The sequence below is a fragment of the Colletotrichum spaethianum genome (assembly GCF_022836535.1).
Source record: "Colletotrichum spaethianum MAFF 239500 DNA, contig01, whole genome shotgun sequence".
Classification (NCBI taxonomy): domain Eukaryota; kingdom Fungi; phylum Ascomycota; class Sordariomycetes; order Glomerellales; family Glomerellaceae; genus Colletotrichum; species Colletotrichum spaethianum.
This window is the reverse complement of record NW_026054771.1, coordinates 1,313,683-1,332,856: the sequence shown is the minus strand read 5'-3', so window position 1 is coordinate 1,332,856 and position 19,174 is coordinate 1,313,683. Positions and strand designations below refer to the sequence as shown.

Genomic DNA, 19,174 nt, shown 5'->3' with positions numbered 1-19,174 from the left:
CCAACGCAGACCCGGTCTGCGGGCCCCAACCTCGACACCGACCCCGTCGCCGCTTGCGTTTGCATGTCACACTTGCGCGTACTACCGCCTCCCGGCAGTTATAACCTGCCAAAAGAAACACAAAAGACCCACCGTCTCCGACTCCGCTTCTCCTCCGCTGGCCGCCGAGGTCAGAATGCGGGGGGGTCTCCGCGCCACGGAGCACATGATTCCTCCGCCTCCTCTCTTGTCCTCCTCGTAGGCATCTGATCGCATCGTTTCTCTATCACTGCTATTCATGGCCGCTGGGAGAGGGGGAGGTGCCCGTCGCCTTCCCGCATCGTGTATGTCATGGCTACGGACAAACGCCACCGTATGGCGAGTCCGCCTCACCCGCCCAGTCGCACTCACGCATCCGCAGCAATCACAAGCCGTCCCAACTTCCTTTCCTAGAGCGAGAGAGTCTAGACCTCCCATGCGCTTCGGGCAACCAGGACGCGGCGATGACGCAAAGGACATCGGCAAAACTCTACTCGACAAACTGCGGGTCAGAACAGGGTTAGTATTCTGATAGCATGAACTTCTCACCAAAGGAGAAGGAGAAAGCGACGTCGGCCAGAGTTTGCACGATGTTAAGACGTAGGTCCCATATCGGAAGAGCTTGCGGAGAAAGAATACAAAAAGGAAAGAGACGGGGAAAAAAAAAAGGGCCCTGACGTCGCCGACCGCCGGCTAAGCTGGCACACGTCTATCACATGGTGCGTACGAAGTCGCAAAGTTCCTCGGCATCTTCACCTCGGGAGACTCAACACAGGAGTGTGGGGACTCGTCCGAACTGGGCAATAACATATCGGTAGCTGTCAACCTGTAACCAAGCAGATGGCATGTCTGACTAGGTCGCACATGGCTACAGTTACGTCTGTTCGTTTGTATCAGGGGAACCCCTCGCGGGAGGTGACTGGAAGCTTGCTGTCCACTACTTTCGTGATGTCATCAAATTCATATGCTAGAAATCTTGGAATATGCCAAAAAATTCGAATATGCTCTGCCTGAGCTGTCCTGGCCGTAGAACCCCGCTATCAGCCGTAGTATGTCGTCCGTGTCAAACACCATAAACCCATTTCCGCAATATGCTAACCTCTTGATCCCAAATACCGTGATAATATGCCTACCGTGCCAATCTCCTTGCGGGCCGTTGGTCGCACAAAATAAGCAAAAAAAAGACAGAACGAGCCCAAACCCAAGCACTCCATCCATGCTCCGTGCCTTTCGTCCAGAGACTGGCCGTTTCCTTACGGCACTGAAACACCGTGGTCCCAAAAACTCCGCTCCCCTTGTATGTGCTTTTCCTTTCATGCCGTATTGACCAGCCAATCTGGTGGAAGCCCCAATCTGCAACATGCGTAATCCCGAGCATTGTGTTTGCGTAGCAGCCAGCTGTTCCGCTTACATCGCATGCGCCGGGATGGTAATGCCAGGTATCTGATACTGTTGCGCTCTGGCAAACGCACTCGTCAGGGTTTCAATGTGGCTCACAAATGACTCGGTAGTCATGTTGTGGCCCTTTTCCGCTTTGTTTTCCTCGGTGACCCAGTCCGATCCCCAAACCTCTGGCGGAATGATGGAGTTCTTGTACAGAGCAATCCGCACAGGCCACTCGAGGTGCTGCCACCAGGGGCTGGTGGCTTCAAACTGTGAGACAATGCCCATAACCTCTCTACGCGCGACGCCGTCCAGCCACCATACCGATGCCTCGTAGCCCTTTAGCAGCGCGAAAAAGCTGGCAAGAATGGTCAGGGCACGAGGTCGGCGCTCTTCCAACAAGTCGATAAACCGCTTCGAGACCGTGGCGGGGAAGGCGAGGGCAGCACCGCGGTGGGGCAGTTTGTGTGCCCAGTTCAGTACTGCAACCGCGTGCTGGTATGATTGTCTCGTCGCCATGGCCAGAATGGCTTCTTCGCCCTGTATCTCGTCGTCCAGGTTTTCCAACAGCTTCCCGAAGAAAGAATTCGGTGATGTCGCGTCCAAATCAAGCTGAAGGACAGGCTGTGAATCAATAATGGGAATGACAACACCGCTGTTGCGAATCCAAGGCCAGGACGTCGCTACGACAGTCTTGACACCCTGGAACGCGTGGAACCACGAGAGCGGCAGAGAGTAGGCGCTGGAAGGGTCGTTCGGATCGGTCTCGTCGCGAATGAAAATTCGAGTGGCGGTAGACTGGAAGGCGATGAGAGCGGCAGTGAGGAAGAGGGATTCGGCGTTGGCCTCAGTGATGCCGTTTTGCAGGCAGGCACAGTACGCCGCAAGCGATGAGGCCATGTATGAGTGCGACGCTCTAATGAGCGCCTTGTCGTCGGGGTTGAATGACCGCAGATGTAACGCTGATACAGCGAGCATAGCATCTGCGAGATAAACGGCACCGCCGAAGGCCAGCTTCGGAACCGTGTTCATCCAGATGTCGTAAGTAGCAGGCGTGTTCACCACCAGCGTACGGGAAGTCTTTGAGGTGAATTGATGCATCAACCGCAGTTCCAGTAGCCGGTTGTTGGAGGTTGTCGTAGTGGAAATGGGAGCGGTGGAGGGCCGAGTGTAGAGGGGGGGCGAACCCGCAAATGTCGGCGTCTTGCCTCGATTCGATCCGGCAACGGAGGGGGAAGGTGCCGTGGACATGGCTCTGTCGATGGGGGATTGTGATGCCTGGGTGTTGGAGGGTGTGAAGGCGGTGAGGAGGTCGTCGAGGATGTCTGGGTTCTCAAAGTCGCAAGGCACGCCGTGCTTGACGCAATTCCCGCATCTCGGATGGACTTCATCGCACTATCGACAAGCAGGATATTAGTCGCTGACTGATTTGGGTGTGGGCGTGAATAGGAGCGGCGGGGCATGGTGACACGGCGACGTTACCTTGATCTTGCGCGACTTGCACCGCTTGCAGCCGGCTCTCGACTTTTTGTGTGATCTCCTAGGAGGCATGTTGACGGCAGAGGTGGGAGGGAAGGAGGGTATGAGTGATCAAAGGCCAAAGATGTTGACCAGGTTGGGTATTCAGCCCGAGGGGTTCCCACTCTATAAGGTCAAGGCTGGTGGGTTGATCTTCACGTGTCGTTGACAGGACAGCACAGTTGACGTCGGCGTCTTGTTGTGGAATCTCAAGAGTGACAGGCCTAGGCGCATGACAGACAGGCGGCCCTGTTGATGAGTGAGCCGGGGGGCTAAGAGCTGTGAGTAAAGGAGGGGGGGGGGGGGGGGGGGGGGGCGATCTATTTTTTAAAGAGCTGACAGACGCGAAGGGCAGTGAAGCGGGACAGGTCGAAGAGTGCGTGGAGTGGAAAGAAGAGAAGCAGAGTGTGTGTGATGGCGTCGAAGTTTCGAGGAAGATTGGCTAAGTTGTAGCTGTGGAGAGGGACAATTCGGGGTCAAGGGGCCGGGGGGTCGGTCGTTGGGTCTGTGTACCGTCTCTTTCGATTACTCTCCACCAAAAACAATCGGCCCAGGAAAGGGATCCGCGTCGCAGGGCACGGCACGTCGAGACGAGGCAAGACAAACGGGCCAGGCCGGTGGTGCTGGGTCTAAGCCTCATATGCAAAGCAGTACGTGCCTTTTTGTGAGCGTCCAGGTGAGGAATCTAGGTCAGGCAAAGTAAACTAAGGTTGCTGCAGTACGGCATGAGGGGGTGTCGGTAGCCGAGGTCGCGGGGATGGGTGTCAAGTTGCTGGTATCATCAGACTGAAGAAGATTAAAAGAAAAGAAGACGTTTTTGTTAGCGTTGTCGACTGGTGTGCCACTGCCTGTGGTAGGGCGGAGAGGCCAAAGGCAGACCGACGTAGGTAAGTACCTAGGTAGGTACACTAGAAGAGGGCGGGGGGGCGGAAATTCGATGCGGTGTGGAGACCTAAGTCATTGAGTTTTAACATTGGCCGTACCTACCTAGATCATGGGTGGTGTGCATGGGCAGTGCAGGTGGTGCAGCCATACCGAAAAGGGCCCAGTTGGTTGTCGAAATCAGTCCCCATAATTATGGACAGCTCTGGCGTACAGGTAGGTACCGCCTGTCAGGGGAAAACTGCCACACACACAAAAGTACCTATCTCTCTCTCTCTCTCTCTCTCTCGTCAACCAGGTTAAATCTCAGCTCAGCATGGGGGGTTTGCGTCTGTCACTGTCATGCTCCGCCACGCCATGGCCCCCCCAAACGATCAGAACCCAGGATCCGCGGAGCCGACGAGTCAATGGTGGGCGCCGAGCCACGGAACCGGCGGACGACTGTGCGCGTTGCTCCCAGGATGCACGTCCTGAGGGCCGTGGTCATCTGCAGCCGCCGTGTGGGCTTGCATCTCTTTACACTCGCCGAGTATGTACACATCCCTGAGGCACTTATGCTTCGGTTGATGACAGACGACAAAGGCTTCTCGAGATACCTTGCTCTGAACAACAGCATTGTCATTCGAGTCCATCAGACACGGCATCGTCCCTTGGCATGCAAGCCCATCCAGACGCCTCACAGAGAAACGTTTGCTCAAATTAAAGTACGAATCGAGTTTACGAACCCGACACGTCAAGTTCATCGGGCCCCGGCCCCCGTCTGCTCTGGCCAACACACATAGTAAACCCAAACTCCCAACTAGGCAGCTGGGCAAAAAGGCAAATAACCAAGCTGTCTCACTCGAAAGGCGTAGGGTCTGGACGGCGACCCGTCCGCCTTACACTACAGCTTCCAGATCTGCTACAATGCCCTGACAGGAACAACCATGCATCGCCGTAACGGGTACCGTTCCCCCCCTTTGGCCCCTTTGGCACTACACGAAGGGTGCGCCGTGCTCACAATCCGGAAACTCAATGATGGCAACGGGGTCCTCGCCTAACGTTTCGCTTTGTGGTGGAGGAGTAGGGACGACGCGGCCGGGAAGCTGCGGGATTGGTGGGCACGAGTCCATCACGAGACAACCTCCCACACGTTGGTGACCAGCGGGCGAGTGAACGTCTAGATCGGAGCAGAGCGGAGGAGGGCGGGGACGAGAGTTTTGCTGGAAAAAACCTCTTGGTTCGTCGCGGATGTCGTCTTTGTCGTCCTCGTCGCCGCTTGGATGATCTGGGGAATGGAGTAGGGTAGGGTAAGATGTCTAATTCCCCTTCAGCCCCGTCTGCGGTGTTACAGTCGGCCGATACTCTCCCTAAACACTTGTTCACCCTTCGGTACTCTTGCCGAGACACAGAGTCTGAAGTTTCCTCTAACATGAGTCGGGGCCAAGCAATGACGAGCCTGGACGGTCCGGGCGGGCGGGCGGCGGCGTGCAGAGTGCAAAGGCATGCGCGGCGACGAGGCGCGGTAGACAAGGGAAGCACGTCAGACGAACAACTCGTAAAATCCGACTCCGATCGACGGTTGCTTAGAGACGCGCCGAACCCCGTCCGTCGAGCTTTCCGGTGTGTGATTGATGGCGCAGCAGGATTGACCATCTTCAAGAAACGCTCGTGGCATAGCTTTAGCAATGCCTAGAGGAAACAACAACGCCGGCAAACAAACATCATGCATCAATCGACACGTTGTCTTCCATGTCTAGTCGCTTCGTCGCTACAAGTGTTCGTCCGCTCAGTACGGCGTTGTCGCTGTTCGACATCCACCTGCAACTAGCTTGACAGGTTCGACGTTCCGACAACGCTCCCCAACCAATGTGATCTGCGATCTGCTAGTGCCGAACTTTGAGGGACCGGCTGGCTTAGTGGGGTAGGGGGGTCGGAGGTGATGATGTGATGTGGTGCCCGTCCACCTTCGGGATTGAATGGCGGCGACCATCGTCGAATCAACGACCGTTGAGAGCTTGATGTTGTGGCGTGCGCGCAGGAACCCGGTCCCTGCCGTTGTATCGGGGGCTAAGGCATCCGAGTGGTGTGACGGGACGGAAAGGAAGCTGGCCCCGATCTGAATAAGAATCGGACATTCTTCTCTCTACCTGCATCACTGTTGGGGCGGTCAACCAAGCTGCAGATGCAAAAACACGATCATCGAAACATCTTAGGGTGCTTGCATTGGAGTCGGGTGGGAAGACCAAGGCATCAAGTGTTCGGTATTTGTAACGTCCATGACGGCCCGGTTCTGGGGCCGTCCTCTGGTCTGTGGGGAGCACCCTTGGTACAGTGACATGACAACCATAATCCTTTACCTGCCCGCCCGTCCGCTGGTTGAGTTTCTAGAATACACCTCTCGGGAACCCAGTACATTGCACACAGACGCTGTTTGAGAATACCCCGTAGTCGACGGGGACGCCACCGACCGCTCCCGGGTGTGATCTGGATGGAACCTTGACAAACGACCCTTTTGTCAGTCTTGCTTGGTGAGAGCCCGTGCAGTCGTGAATGTAATTTGTCCGTTGGTAGACCGTAGGGCAGTTGTTGTATTCACCAGAGATATGGGTTTGTCAGGCCAAAATAAAAATGAAGGCCGATCAAGCTCTACAATGGCAGGTAGGACAAGGTCGTTGCAGTTGACAATGCCAGGCAACAGTGGCGGAGGGCAGCTTCAACCGCCTGACATTGTCACCCGTTCGGCCTGGCTTCCTCGCCACCTCACCAGAAGCTGAAAGGCCATGTTTTGGCATGGTGATATTGAGCCAACGACCAACAAGATGCGAACAGTATTATCGGATCTACAGATGACAAAACCCTGTCGGCTCGGGAATGACGCCAACCTTCAGTCACGGGTAATCCTCCCCTTTCGACTCTCAAGTTGGTGGTTGGGACTATCGGGGATGACAGTGTACACGGATCTGGATCATGAGGGTACCAAGCCTGTATCGTGCGAGATGTTTAGATGATCGTCGAATCGTATCGGCGCCACTAAAAACTGTAAAATCAGCTACGGGAGTTCGTTACACTTCCCCCACGTCAAGGTGATGGTAATCATTTTGCCCACAAGAGAGCACTGGAATACGCCGAGTAAAAGAACGTGTCGACTCTGGCTTCGGCGCTCTTAAAACAGGACGATTGCCTCCCCAGGTGTTCAAGCGTACACTCAGTGCGTTGGCGCATGTGCCGCATATCTGGACTTGGGACGGGGGTAGGAGTTCCCCGACTATGCCTACAAGGTGCAGCACATGTTGCGTCGTCTTACGGCGATGCCTCTGTTGAGAAGCCAAGTGGAGAGAAACCTGATGTGCTACGTTGGGACCGTCTGTGGCCCCGTGCCATCCGTCTCGCCGGATCACCCATTGGGCAAGCAACTCGCTGGATGCACGGCAAGTCCGCCAAAACAATCGGCGATGGCGGACGGGCGGGCGGGCGCGGACAGGCGCGGGGTTGCCTGTCACCGTCTTCTCCCTCTGACTCAAAACGTGACTTGCCATGACATGCAGGGACGTCCAAGCCAAGCGGGTGGACTACAGCCATAAAAAGCATCACTTCCCAATTAAGGATAGTATTGGGGTCCGTGATCGACTACAAAGCGTCGTTAGCACTGCGTAAGGTTCGTTCGAGTCCACGCTTTCTCCGACGGAGTTTTTACTACCCAGTAGACTAGGTACTGTAATCTGTAAAGCTGAGCGGATGCCCATGCTTGGTGCTTGGGAGCAAACCATAGGATGAAGCACATATACCTAAGACGCCCGCCCCAACTCGTCGAATGTTTCTTTGATGAGGCGTTCAAGTACAAGACCCAGCGGGTAAACCGGCTCCCACCGGCTCCCGCTGGTCACACGCCACACACCGGCCTATACCAAGATACAACAACCACCTTACGACAAGAGAGATCGCACCTAAATCAGACCTCTGCGGTTTTACCGCCAAGTTGCTTCCTCACTGAACAGGCCGTGGCGCAGGTCCAGGCGGAAAGAGGAAGCCCATGCGCGAATGACCTTCCCCTTGGGGAAAACAAACGGACCCGCGGCCCATACTGCCAACGTTTGGTTTCATTTCATCGCTGCTGGCGTGTCGCGATTGTTCACAACGCGACGGTGGACTTGCACATGTGGAATGCCACGTCCCAAGGGCATGGGTAAGCTTAGACGCCCGCCGCCGGCTGCAGTGCAATTTGTCAACTTGCCTGTGAGAGGGGCTCGAGAAGAACACCCTGCGATTAACGCCTTGCTGGTTCGGTCGCCGCTGGAATACGACACTTTACGTGTTTGAGGGGAGACAGAGTTGACAGGTAAGACACCAAAGCTGGGGGCGGAGTGAAGCAGACTTCAGGTGAAAAGACGGCTGTCAGGGAGTTGGATGGGTGGTAGAAAAGGTTGATAGGGTGAAGCAACCTGCCAACCTTGATCTTGCCAGCTTGCCAGCCTAGCCAGCTCACACTTACTTTGCTGATGCACGGTGGGTATTACTATATACTAAGCTACATACCTAGGTATTTGTTTCGAGGAACGGAGATGATGTAAGCAGAACCATTAGTCATGGAGTCGAACAGAGGCCGAGGCTGGCCGTCTTGCCGAAGGCCTCGGCTCCACTTTGCGGTGGTTCTCCGTCCTTCCCGTCTGGTCGGCTCTTGTCCAATCCTTGGGGCGCATCACCGCATGCAGTGCAGCTTTGTGGTCTGGTCGCCAAAATTCCATCCAAGAAGAGGATATGTCAGCATGCGGAACCAAGGCCCCGGCGACCCTGTTCATACCGATTCAGAAGGAACTTGCGTCGCAGCGTGGTTGTCACCTTGGCTGCCAACAAGAAGGCAGCTTAGCTTATCTCACCCTGCTGCTACATGGCGAATGCAGATTACGGGGTACCATAAACAGGCACGGCAGGGCGCAAACTTGACAGTTTCGCATCATCGGGGTTTGTAATGACGGAAGCTCATCGAAGTATGTTGCTCATCAACCCAGCTTTCTCAGCTCCCCCAGACTCTGTCAGCTCGAGAACGAGGCGGTGAGTCTGGAAAGGGTTCGCAATCGAAGGCGTCATTCAGGGACCGAGATATAAGATGTGATTCGATCTCGCCTTACTCGATTTGTTATACAGAGTAGACCTTCCCGATCAAACGATCGACCGCACATGCAAGCGCGACCCTAAATAGCCTTACCCCGGGGAATTCTCTCGAGCACCTCATTACCTGCCTACAAGAGCTCAGTGCCTTGCATAGCTCCGGATTGCGCCATCCTCAACATCCACCACACCTGAATCCCCGAGTGACTGATTGTCAACTTGACCTCATTCAACCGTCGCAGCCCCCCATTCCCGGCGGGCGTATACCCTCCTCAACAGAGCCCCTCCCAAGTACACGAAGCCGACGATAAATAGCAACGAACTTGTCCCGCCCTCTTCCCGCGCGACGCTTCATCACCACGAACCCCAATTGAGCACCCCAAACCGGTCATTGACTCACCATTTTGGTCAGCAGGCGGCGCGATTGCGTGATTGATTTGTTTTTCGAGCTTGGGGCACCCCCGAAACAAAGCACCGTCTATTTTTTTTTTCTTCGGCCTACCGGCGAAGCGGGGCAATTTCCACTCAAATCGTACGGAGACCTCGACAACTTTTTCTTCTTCATACGTAACATACGACATACTACAACAGGGGGGGAAATCAAGGACCCCGCGACTCGGTTACCGTCGACTTTACTCACACACAAACGCCGAGCCGTCTCCTTCTCAATTTTCCCTTCTTCTCTTGATACCCTCAACCTTCTCGTCTTCTTCAAAACCAAAATCGAGGCACCCGTTTGAAAGCCACGATCGCCAGTCTCCCCGCCCAGTACCCCTCCAAAATACCCCTCCAAAGAACCCCTCCATCGTAACAATCATGACCGTGCCCGCCGAGCACCCTATCGAGACCCCTCCTCGGGCGCCCTCTCCCGTCCACAACTTCGGAACTCTCGCCGTCCACGCCGGCTCCCCCACGACCCCGTCACTGGCGCCGTCATTGAGCCCATCTCGCTGTCCACGACCTTCGCCCAGACCAGCGTCGGCAAGCCCGTCGGCATCTACGAATACTCGCGTTCCAGCAACCCCAACCGCGACAACTTCGAGCAGGCCGTCGCCGCCCTCGAGCACGCAAAGTACGCCCTTGCTTTCTCCTCCGGCTCTGCCACTACCGCCGTCGTCCTCCAGTCCCTCGCCGCCGGCTCCCACGTCATCTCCGTCTCCGATGTCTACGGCGGCACCCACCGCTACTTCACCCAAGTCGCAAAGGCCCACGGCGTCAAGGTGACCTTCACCCCCGAGATTGAGGTTGACATCTCGGCCCACATCACGCCCGCGACCAAGCTCGTCTGGATCGAGAGCCCCTCGAACCCCACGCTCCGTCTTGTCGACGTCCGCGCCGTCGTCACCCAGGCCCATCAGCACGGCATCCAGGTCGTTGTCGACAACACCTTCCTCTCCCCCTACGTTCAGAACCCCCTCGACCTTGGCGCCGACATCGTCGTCCACTCCGTCACAAAGTACATCAACGGCCACTCCGACGTCGTCATGGGCGTCGCCGCCTTCAACTCGGACGACCTCAAGCAGCGCCTCGGCTTCCTCCAGAACGCCATCGGCGCCGTCCCCTCCGCCTTTGACAGCTGGCTCGCCCACCGCGGCCTCAAGACCCTGCACCTCCGCGCCCGCGAGGCCTCCCGCAACGCCACCGCTGTCGCAACCGCCCTCGAGGCCTCGGACAACGTCATCGCCGTCAACTACCCCGGCCTCGACTCCCACCCCCACCGCGCCATCGCCAAGAAGCAGCACCGCGACGGCATGGGCGGTGGCATGCTCTCCTTCCGCATCAAGGGCGGCCACGCCGCTGCGGAGCGCTTCTGCCAGTTCACCCGCATCTTCACCCTCGCCGAGTCCCTTGGCGGCGTCGAGTCCCTCGTCGAGGTCCCCAGCAGCATGACCCACGCCGGCATCCCCAAGGACCAGCGTGAGGCCGTCGGTGTCTTTGACGACCTCGTCCGCATCAGCTGCGGTATCGAGGACGTCGAGGACCTGCGCCGCGACGTGCTGCAGGCCCTCGAAAAGGCTGTCGCCGAGCAGCAGAACGGCACCAACGGATCTAACGGCGTCAACGGACACTAGAGGAGGCAACCGAAAAGGAAGAAACCAAAAAAAAAAAAAAAAACCCACCAACCCTCATGATTGCTGGGTATCTGGAGCTATCTAATCCAAGGAGCCTGTCGCCGCGAGCGAGCCTAGAGCGCCGCTGCCGATATGTCTCGGGCGGCTGCACGTATTTTTTCTTTTCTTTTTCTATTCTTACGAGCTAGAGTCGGGCAGAAGGTTCCGTCGACAACTACTAGCGTCATGATCAACATCATCATAAAGGGCAAAAAAAGGGAGCATAGGCATATGAAGCAATTGAAATTTCTAGAACAGGGAAGGGTATTATCCATAGCCTCGTAACAAACTCCAATGAGACCCATGATATCCTGGCCTGAGATGCCATTGAGAGAAACCAGTTCCGTCCGTCCAACGCCCGACACAATCAAACCCGTGTCCCCAGTGCTTGCGTCCCATGTGATTGGTGATTAGATAGTAGTGATGTAACCCGGCTCAGCAGCATGCTTCTTCCTTGAGCCCTCTTTTCAAAGCCGTGGCATCCCGAGAGCCCACTCACTCCTCTGCAAAGTTCAAATTCAGGAGGTTTTCCGCCAAGTTTCCACCACCACCACCGTTGGCGCCATTGCCGGCCTCCCCACCGCCGCCCTCATCTCCCTGGCCCATGTGCTCGTTACGCTGCCGCTGAATTTCGTTCATGCCCTGACACGCCGTTTCGGCGATGTAATGAAGTTCCTCTAGCGTACCGCTGTTGCAATTCGGAAACACGCCATCGATGCTGCGCTGCCAACTGCTGGTGCCATTGCGTACGGCTGTTTGGTAGGCGTTCACGTCGTACTCCGTGACCCGCAGCGCACGGGTGCGGGGTCGCATCTGGGTAAGGAGGTAGTCGTTGGATTCCAGTACCGGGAGGTAGCATACGGGGCTGCCGTCGGACTGTGGCGGCTGGTGGTAGCCAAGGGCGACCTCGACAAAGCGTTGCGCGATCGAGCGGCCCAGCCCGCAGGGATCAATAAAATCGAAGTCTGGGGACGATGGGGCGGGCGAGGGCGGCAAGTCGTCACGGGTGTAGAGGTCGTAGCCTAGGAAGGAGGCTCTGCAAATTTCGAGCTTGGGACAAGATTCGCGCACAATCATAGCCATCCAGTCGTCGTGAAGGCCAGGGCGCTGGTTCGGTAGGCCAATCCAGAGAATCTGCTTCGAGTCTTCATTGAGATTTTGCCCTTGCTCGGCTTTGAGATAGACCTCGTTTAGATACAGCTCGCGTAAGGTCACGCCGAAATTGCGAGCGGCGCAGCGTAGGAAAAACGGGGTGATCTCGACGCGCTTCAATTCGAGGGCCGTCAGGAAGGCCAGTGTAACTGGCGGGGGAGGCAGCGCGCGGGCCCGCCACTCGTCCAGAGTCATGTTCCATGCTTTTGTTTGCTTCAGGCCTCGTGGTGGACGGTCGTCGTCGGTACCAGATAGGCATAGTGTTTTCAGGACATCCGCATTGTGTATGAGATCCCATAGACACGTGCCGTAGAAGGACACGCGGGGCGGATCGACCTCATGGCGACGGAAGGAGAGCACCATGTGGTCGAGATGGAGGATGGCGCGCATGATGGCGAGGACGTCGGAGGGGTTGGTCCAGAGATCGACAATGGCTTGGTCGGAGACATTTTCGAGAACGAGCGTCTTCAGTGACAGAGAGTCCTCCGGGCGGCGAGAGAAGGCGGAAAAGGTATTCGCGAGGATCATCGTCGCGGCATTGCAGCGGTGACCAACGAGCTGGAAAGGTAGGTTGAGGCGAAGAGAGGAGACGAACTGGCAGTTGAAGAGTATCGTTTCGAGCGTTTGCCGATAATCTAGCGTTGTAAAGGAGGCCGGAGACATGCAGTATTCGCGCTGTAGAGTCTGGACGAACTGCTTCATGGAGGGGATGCTGTCGAATATGGTGGACAGAAATTCAACTTCCACTGGTAGGTAGTCAGTACTAGCTTGCTGGCTTTGATGGTCGCCATCTACTTACATTCATCGCGAAGGACCATCAGGTCAATATACATGGACTTGCAGTGGTATCCGATCGTCTGGAGGGAGTCGACATCAGGTTGCCGGCGGCGGCTGTTCTTGCTTAGACGGCTGAACTCGAGCGCAAGGGTCCGGCATGCGTAGGGTTTGAGAAAGCGGTCGAAGGCCCTGCAAACGAGGCGCAGGTCCAGAATATGATTTCGGGGTCCCAAGGCGACGCATTGCTTGAGGATAGCATCGATCAACTCACGGGGAAGCGACTCCATGGCGGGATCGTGGGGAAGAGCTCCGAAGGATCGAGTGGTACTGCTTCGACGCCAGCTCGGAGGGTTCGATACGCTACTGGAGCGCTGTTATCCGTCTTCGAGCAGCTCGATTACAAATTGGCGGCAGAAAACCCTCTTCAGGATTCGGTGTGGAGAGCGGTTGCTCCAACTGGTCGTGGGATGACAGTTGAGGAGATTGGAGGTTGACAAGGTGAGTTGGTGATGGAACTAGCGGTCGGAAGCAAGACGGGAACCTGTCTGGAACGAGGAGATACCACTGTGACAGGGAGCTTGGGCGCTCCAGGGTCCCTCCGGTTTGCGGTGCAACGTGCGCTAAGGAGGCAGGGGTTCACCCGTTAGGGGTCCCCGAGGCCCGCATAACGCTTACTTGAAAGCCTTTCTAGGCGTGTCTTGCAACATCTCTCCGATTAGGATTGAAATGGCATCTACGATGTCCTGGACCGGCACGCTCATCTCCGAGCCCGATCTTTAGATTTACAGATATTTCAAACGCCATATTCCATAGATGCTGGAAGGCTCCAGCTTCATGGGTGCGACCTCACCCGCAAACCTTGCTACTAGCTCCTGCAGACTCTTAGACCCATGACACCGGCATGTGGTTGTGTCTCATCACGCCGGTTGCTTAGACTCTGCCTTAGTCTTCCCAACCATACCGCCGAGCAAACCACTTGATAAAGTAAACCAGTCCAAGGAGCACCGGAACCTCGATGAGCGGCCCGACGGTCGTGGCAAGCGCCTCGTCCGAGTCAGGCCCGTATGCTGCAACGGCAATTGCGATAGCCAGCTCGAAGTTGTTGCTGGCCGCCGTGAAAGCCTGTGTGCATGCGAGTCCGTAGCGGAAACCCAGCTTGCGGGCCACGAGCAGCGTCGCCGAGAAGATGACGGAGAAGTAGACCACCAGCGGTGCCGCCACCCGCACCACAGAGACGATTTGGTGGACGACCTGTGACCCCTGGGAAGCGAAGAGAACGATGATGGTGTACAGAAGGCCGACCAGTGACCACGGCGCCAAGAATGGTATCACTTTGGCGCTGTATGTTTTGGTGCCAATGGTGTAGATCAACGACAGGCGGGTAAGGACGGCTGCACCAAGGGGGATGCCGAGGAAAACACCCACTGCGGATGCAACTGTCGAGTACGAGATCGAGGAGATGCTGTTGTCCTGGCCGATGACCCGAATAAAGAGCAGCGCAACGGGGGCGAAGAGGACAATCTGCAGAAAGGAGTTGACCGCTACGAGTATTGCGCAATAGTCACCGTCTCCCTTGGCCTGTCGGACCCGTCAGTATGCACCGATGCTTTCAGTACCGGGGAATTACGAACCAGACTTGTCCAGATCAACACCATGGCGATGCATCTCGCGATCCCAACAAGAATCAAGCCATTCCTCAGACCCTCTTTGTCTGGTAGAAATGCCCATGACAAAGCAAGCTATGCTCCTAACGTCAGTCAGGTTTCAACATGGGACTTGAAGATATACCACACTGACCATGAACAGGGGTGCAATAATCCAGTTGACGATTACACTGAAGCCGAGCTGTATCCAGATCTCCCGGGTTCGGAAAACGTCGTGCAACTTCTCGTACTGAACCTTGCACAAGATGGGATACATCATGACCAGCAGGCCGACGGCTGTAGAATGTCAGACGTGTTCTCCGGTGTCTTCGGATACATTGACTTGCCTATTGGTACAGACACACCGACAAATTTACCCTGTTGGAGCGCTGGCCCGGCGTTGGGAACAAAGTTTCCGAGGAGGATGCCTATCAACATGGCGAGAAAAATCCAAACGGCCAAAAAACGATCGAGGATACCAAGGGACTTGAAAATTGAAGAGACTTGAGCGTTGCCGGCTTTGGGGTTCTGTTGCTGCTCGACATCGTGGTCAACATCGCCGCGAGCGAGCTTCTCAGCTGGAGCTTCATCCTTGTTCGAGTCGGACTCGCGCACAATACCGGAGGAAAGACTTGACATTGCGGCAGGGGAAACAATTATTGAAAATTACAATTAAGTATGATAAATGATGGTTTTGACAAGTTTGCCCTCGGTCCCGTTCGCTATTCTATTGTAACCGCAAACGGGTGGGCAACAACCGAGGCGGCGGCGGCGGCGGATTTCTTCCCGCAAGTTTTCAATTCTGGCCAATCAGAGCAAAGAGGTGACATTTCATCCAAACCAATTCTATGACGGTGGACTGATATCCCATTTGGTGAGACCTTGCGTCGTTTTTGAAGTCTAACGAACGCTTTGCCTACTTGCTTCTTGAACGAGGCAAAACTGCCTTTCGGTTTTATCTCACAACCTGAAGCCGCGTTACTCTTTGGTTTTGTTTCTGGGTTCTGGTTCCTCGTTGCTCCGAAACCTTAACACGGCGTACTGGTTTCACTATGATTCTCCCGGATGCCGGGGAGCAATCTGAATTTCATTGGGATTTGATTGCCTCTCACTGTATACGGACGTTGATTGCGGCGAGCGCAAAATCGGGAAGTCTATATCGATTAATTCCGTTTTGATGGTGGCAAGGAGCGCATGCTTTTGAAGTCCGCACCAGATTGTCCCCAGCGGGCCAAGAGAGAGTCAGCTCCAGCCTCATTCATGCGCTGCCCGAACCAATTTAGTTACCGCTGTCTCCATCCACTCGAAACCGCTAGACTCCTTTGGTAGGATAATGTAAGCAACAGAACGTCAACAATTCCCCTACGAGCTGGGAAAGGCTGAAGAACCAACATCATGACAAGAGTTCCTTCCCAAAGTCAAGCACTTGATGGGGTGTTCCTGATCAACCCGAATTCGATGGCCCATGCGAGATGAGCGGTAATCAGGATGCTACACGCTTTAATCCCGATTAGCACTCTTGTGAGGGAGCACACATAGTACACGAATGGCGGGCGCTTCGCATCGTGAACAGACGCCGCGGAGGCTGTGTCCAGGCCAGGCCTTCTTGATTTCATGCGTAGGTTTTGTCGTAGAATTACACATCCATCGTAAAGGGAAACCGATTAGGGTCGATCTTCACCTGGCGACCCATCCATCTTTTCCCGCCTGACTTTCATAACTAATTTCAACTTCCCCGCACCGGTTTTCCATGCATCCCTTGACCGGGAGCGGCGACGGCGAGCCTGGGAGATCCCAGCTCCGGCGGAAGGTGCACCGGCCAACGCCGTTTGTCGTGATTGTGGTCTGTGCACCGGCGGGGACTTGGATTGGTCGGGCCGAGACACCTCCCGAGGCTGCAAATGCGAGCTGTGCCCTTCTATCCCGTGCCTGGGCGCCCCTCCCAATTCCGCCTTCCTGATAAAAATTTCTCCAGCCATATGACCATTCTACATTCCATCTTTCCTTCACTCCGACACCTTCACCCAAACTTGGAAGCTGGCGTTGCGACCGCAATTCCCCTCGAAACACTCCGCGTCTGCGGTGTTGATTTTTCATTCGACATTATGACGCTGGGTGTGTGGAACAGGCCTCCCCGCTTGCAACGTTGTCGTTCCCATATTGGCGTAGCGGTCGCCTTGATAGGATGACGACTGCCGTTATCTCCAAATGATGATGGGCAATCTCGATCTCCTTACGGCTCTCTGCAGCACCTGATCCCCAACCTTTGGGCCATCCGACCGCTGTCGTTGGAAGCAACCAAACGAAGCATCCGACTTCATTTTGTCGTGCCTTCCATTGCGCATTGGTGTCGTTTCGGATTGGACCTCGCTACGAGGACGCAGCCGTGAGCTACCATCGAGCCAAGCGCATCCCCTCTTGGCGCTCCGCAAGTGCTAGGCGCTCCTGCTCACCACGGGATCCTGAAGATTCGCAATTCTCTGGATCCTCCAATTGACGCGCTAACCAAGTGAGACCAGCTTTCTGACATCATACGTCCTTTCCGGACAACGGCATTTGTGTGTACAGCAATCGGCTTCTCTCTGTGCCATTCTTGCTGAAGGAAAATTTCAACGTGCCAAGATCAAATCCTGCCCTCTCATTACCAAACACCTATGTTGCTCTATACTCTATAGCTCTGGTGCATGAAGAAACGGCAACACTTCACATGATGACTTGTGATATGCCGACTGTAACGCCCGTGGAACACGGGGGACGTTGGTCCCAGAGTAAGACTTCCGGGGCTTCCCCATGGCAACGGATTTGCTCTCGCTACGGGGACCGTCAGGGGCCCGTTTGGTTGGGAGCCTCAAAGGAAGCCCAATGTTAACCCCATACCACCAACCTGCCCCGTTATTATTGTCCGGACAGTCCGGCTCACCGCCAGCGAGCTGCGGCGACGGGGCTCGAGAGGAAGGGCTGTCCTCCGCGTATCGGCCGCTGTCCACAACGGCCAACCGCAAGACCCGAGATTTTGGCTTACCTAGCAATGATCTGACAATGATGCTGGTGGTGGAGCCAGGGCCTTCAGGGGAACACTTCGCTAAAGCGGCTTGGCTGCCAATTGACTTTGATGGCAGATTGGGGCAGAACGGGGGGAAAATTGCTCAATAGTCACAGCCAAACGAGAAGCTCTTTGGGTTTTGGGCGCGCGAGCGTAGTGTTCCAGCGCCATCCGGATCCACGAGCCTTGCCCACGGACATTATCAATTTCTTCGACACGCCGGAAGCGTCCCAATTTCCCGCTTGCTTTTCCCGACCATGCCACCTGCTTCATTCGTGGAATCGACTGGAGCTCTTCCGACGAACCATCAGATGCGAACTTGTGAAGAGACCAGACGCCGCGAGTCCGTTCTATGGAGAAAGCGTTATGACCAGCATCTTGCCTTCAAGGTACCCCCTTCCTGGCAGGCCCTGAAGCTGGGCTGGCAGGGCAAGGCCCTTGTGCTCTGTCCCAGGCAGTAATGGCAGAAGCCGCCTTGGGGTACAAGGTGGGAGGGTTAATGACGAGCTAATGTTCCCACTCCTGGGCAGGGGAGACTTCAGGCATGGCATTTCAAGCAGAGTCAGGATTGCGATGTGCGGGTTTTGGGCAGATGACGGGCAGAACGAACCTAGGACGCTGTCCTGCCCAGGCGCACATCCATCCAAGCCGCTAGGTGCTGGCACACCGTTTCCAGTCGACAGTATGCGTATCGGACACTGAGTATGAGGCAGAGACAAACCCTACACCACTGGCCGAGACATTCAACCAGTGTAGCGAGAACAAAGTTCTCATCTGCGATCTTGCTCTCCCCCCAAATTCCAGCTGCTGCGTAGACAAGGCCTGCTCAGCTGAAGGACAATAGCCCTGCTGGCCCTTGCGTACCGGCGACGCGCCGACTAACCATAGCCAGACAGTCCCAAGAGGGGAATTTGTGGCGCTTTCGCAAAAACCACACGGAGTTTGAGCGAAAGGGGCGCAGGTACATTTTCATTACAGCCGTTTCCCAGGCGCTCATCGTTAATAAGACTAGTGAGTGCACAGGACGGAATCGTCGGGCACGGGAACCTCAGCCCAAACCGCATCGGACTTCTAATCCAGCGGCTCCTGTTGGACGCTCGGAGTCGAGCACTCCCGCCGCCCCTTTCTCCCTTGCGTGCAGAGCACCCGTCTCTGATGCAGGCGGTAGCTGCAGCACGCACCTGCAGCGCCCTCAATTTCGGCCGAATTTCAACGTACATACAGCAGGCGAAAGGAGAGCCCCCACGCAGGCAGCCCACCCACACTGGACGACTTGTGAGTCGTGATGCTGGCTCTGCCCATGGTACTCTGTACCCTGCCGAGTGCCGATGAAGCGAGCGGGTCAGTGACGGCCGACTTTTGTGTTTGATCTCCCGCGCCGCCTTGCGCGCGCACTGAGCCAGGACAAGGCCAGACAAGAATCGCCCAAACACTTTTGTTGCAACGAGGAGCGCGAGGGGGTTCAAGGTCCATCGTTTGCGGGTGTTAGCTTTCCATAGACGCGACTCGAAGCGCGGCAGCGCGTTCGAACTTTGGTTGCTGATCATCTGTGCGTTCCC

General features: G+C 55.8%; 5 protein-coding genes across 5 annotated transcripts; 2 read left to right on the top strand and 3 right to left on the bottom strand.

The window, feature by feature from the left end:
- Positions 1 to 1,425: 1,425 nt before the first annotated feature.
- On the bottom strand, positions 1,426 to 2,952 carry ColSpa_00347 (sterol uptake control protein 2; the record flags this gene model as incomplete). The annotated part of the gene is made up of 2 exons (XM_049266559.1): positions 1,426 to 2,796; positions 2,884 to 2,952. 2 exons carry the CDS (start codon positions 2,950 to 2,952, stop codon positions 1,426 to 1,428), a joined length of 1,440 nt encoding a protein of 479 aa, XP_049122516.1.
- Positions 2,953 to 9,705: 6,753 nt separating this feature from the next.
- On the top strand, positions 9,706 to 10,961 carry ColSpa_00346 (cystathionine gamma-lyase; the record flags this gene model as incomplete). The annotated part of the gene is made up of 2 exons (XM_049266558.1): positions 9,706 to 9,821; positions 9,866 to 10,961. 2 exons carry the CDS (start codon positions 9,706 to 9,708, stop codon positions 10,959 to 10,961), a joined length of 1,212 nt encoding a protein of 403 aa, XP_049122515.1.
- A 534-nt stretch (positions 10,962 to 11,495) lies between these two features.
- On the bottom strand, positions 11,496 to 13,216 carry ColSpa_00345 (uncharacterized protein; the record flags this gene model as incomplete). The annotated part of the gene is made up of 2 exons (XM_049266557.1): positions 11,496 to 12,898; positions 12,952 to 13,216. The coding sequence occupies 2 exons, from the start codon at positions 13,214 to 13,216 to the stop codon at positions 11,496 to 11,498; spliced, it is 1,668 nt and encodes a 555-aa protein (XP_049122514.1).
- Positions 13,217 to 13,871: 655 nt separating this feature from the next.
- On the bottom strand, positions 13,872 to 15,211 carry ColSpa_00344 (arsenical-resistance protein Acr3; the record flags this gene model as incomplete). The annotated part of the gene is made up of 4 exons (XM_049266556.1): positions 13,872 to 14,507; positions 14,561 to 14,668; positions 14,727 to 14,869; positions 14,938 to 15,211. The coding sequence occupies 4 exons, from the start codon at positions 15,209 to 15,211 to the stop codon at positions 13,872 to 13,874; spliced, it is 1,161 nt and encodes a 386-aa protein (XP_049122513.1).
- A 2,661-nt stretch (positions 15,212 to 17,872) lies between these two features.
- Positions 17,873 to 18,076, top strand: ColSpa_00343 (uncharacterized protein; the record flags this gene model as incomplete). Its single annotated transcript, XM_049266555.1, has 1 exon — positions 17,873 to 18,076. The coding sequence occupies one exon, from the start codon at positions 17,873 to 17,875 to the stop codon at positions 18,074 to 18,076; it is 204 nt and encodes a 67-aa protein (XP_049122512.1).
- Positions 18,077 to 19,174: the final 1,098 nt, after the last annotated feature.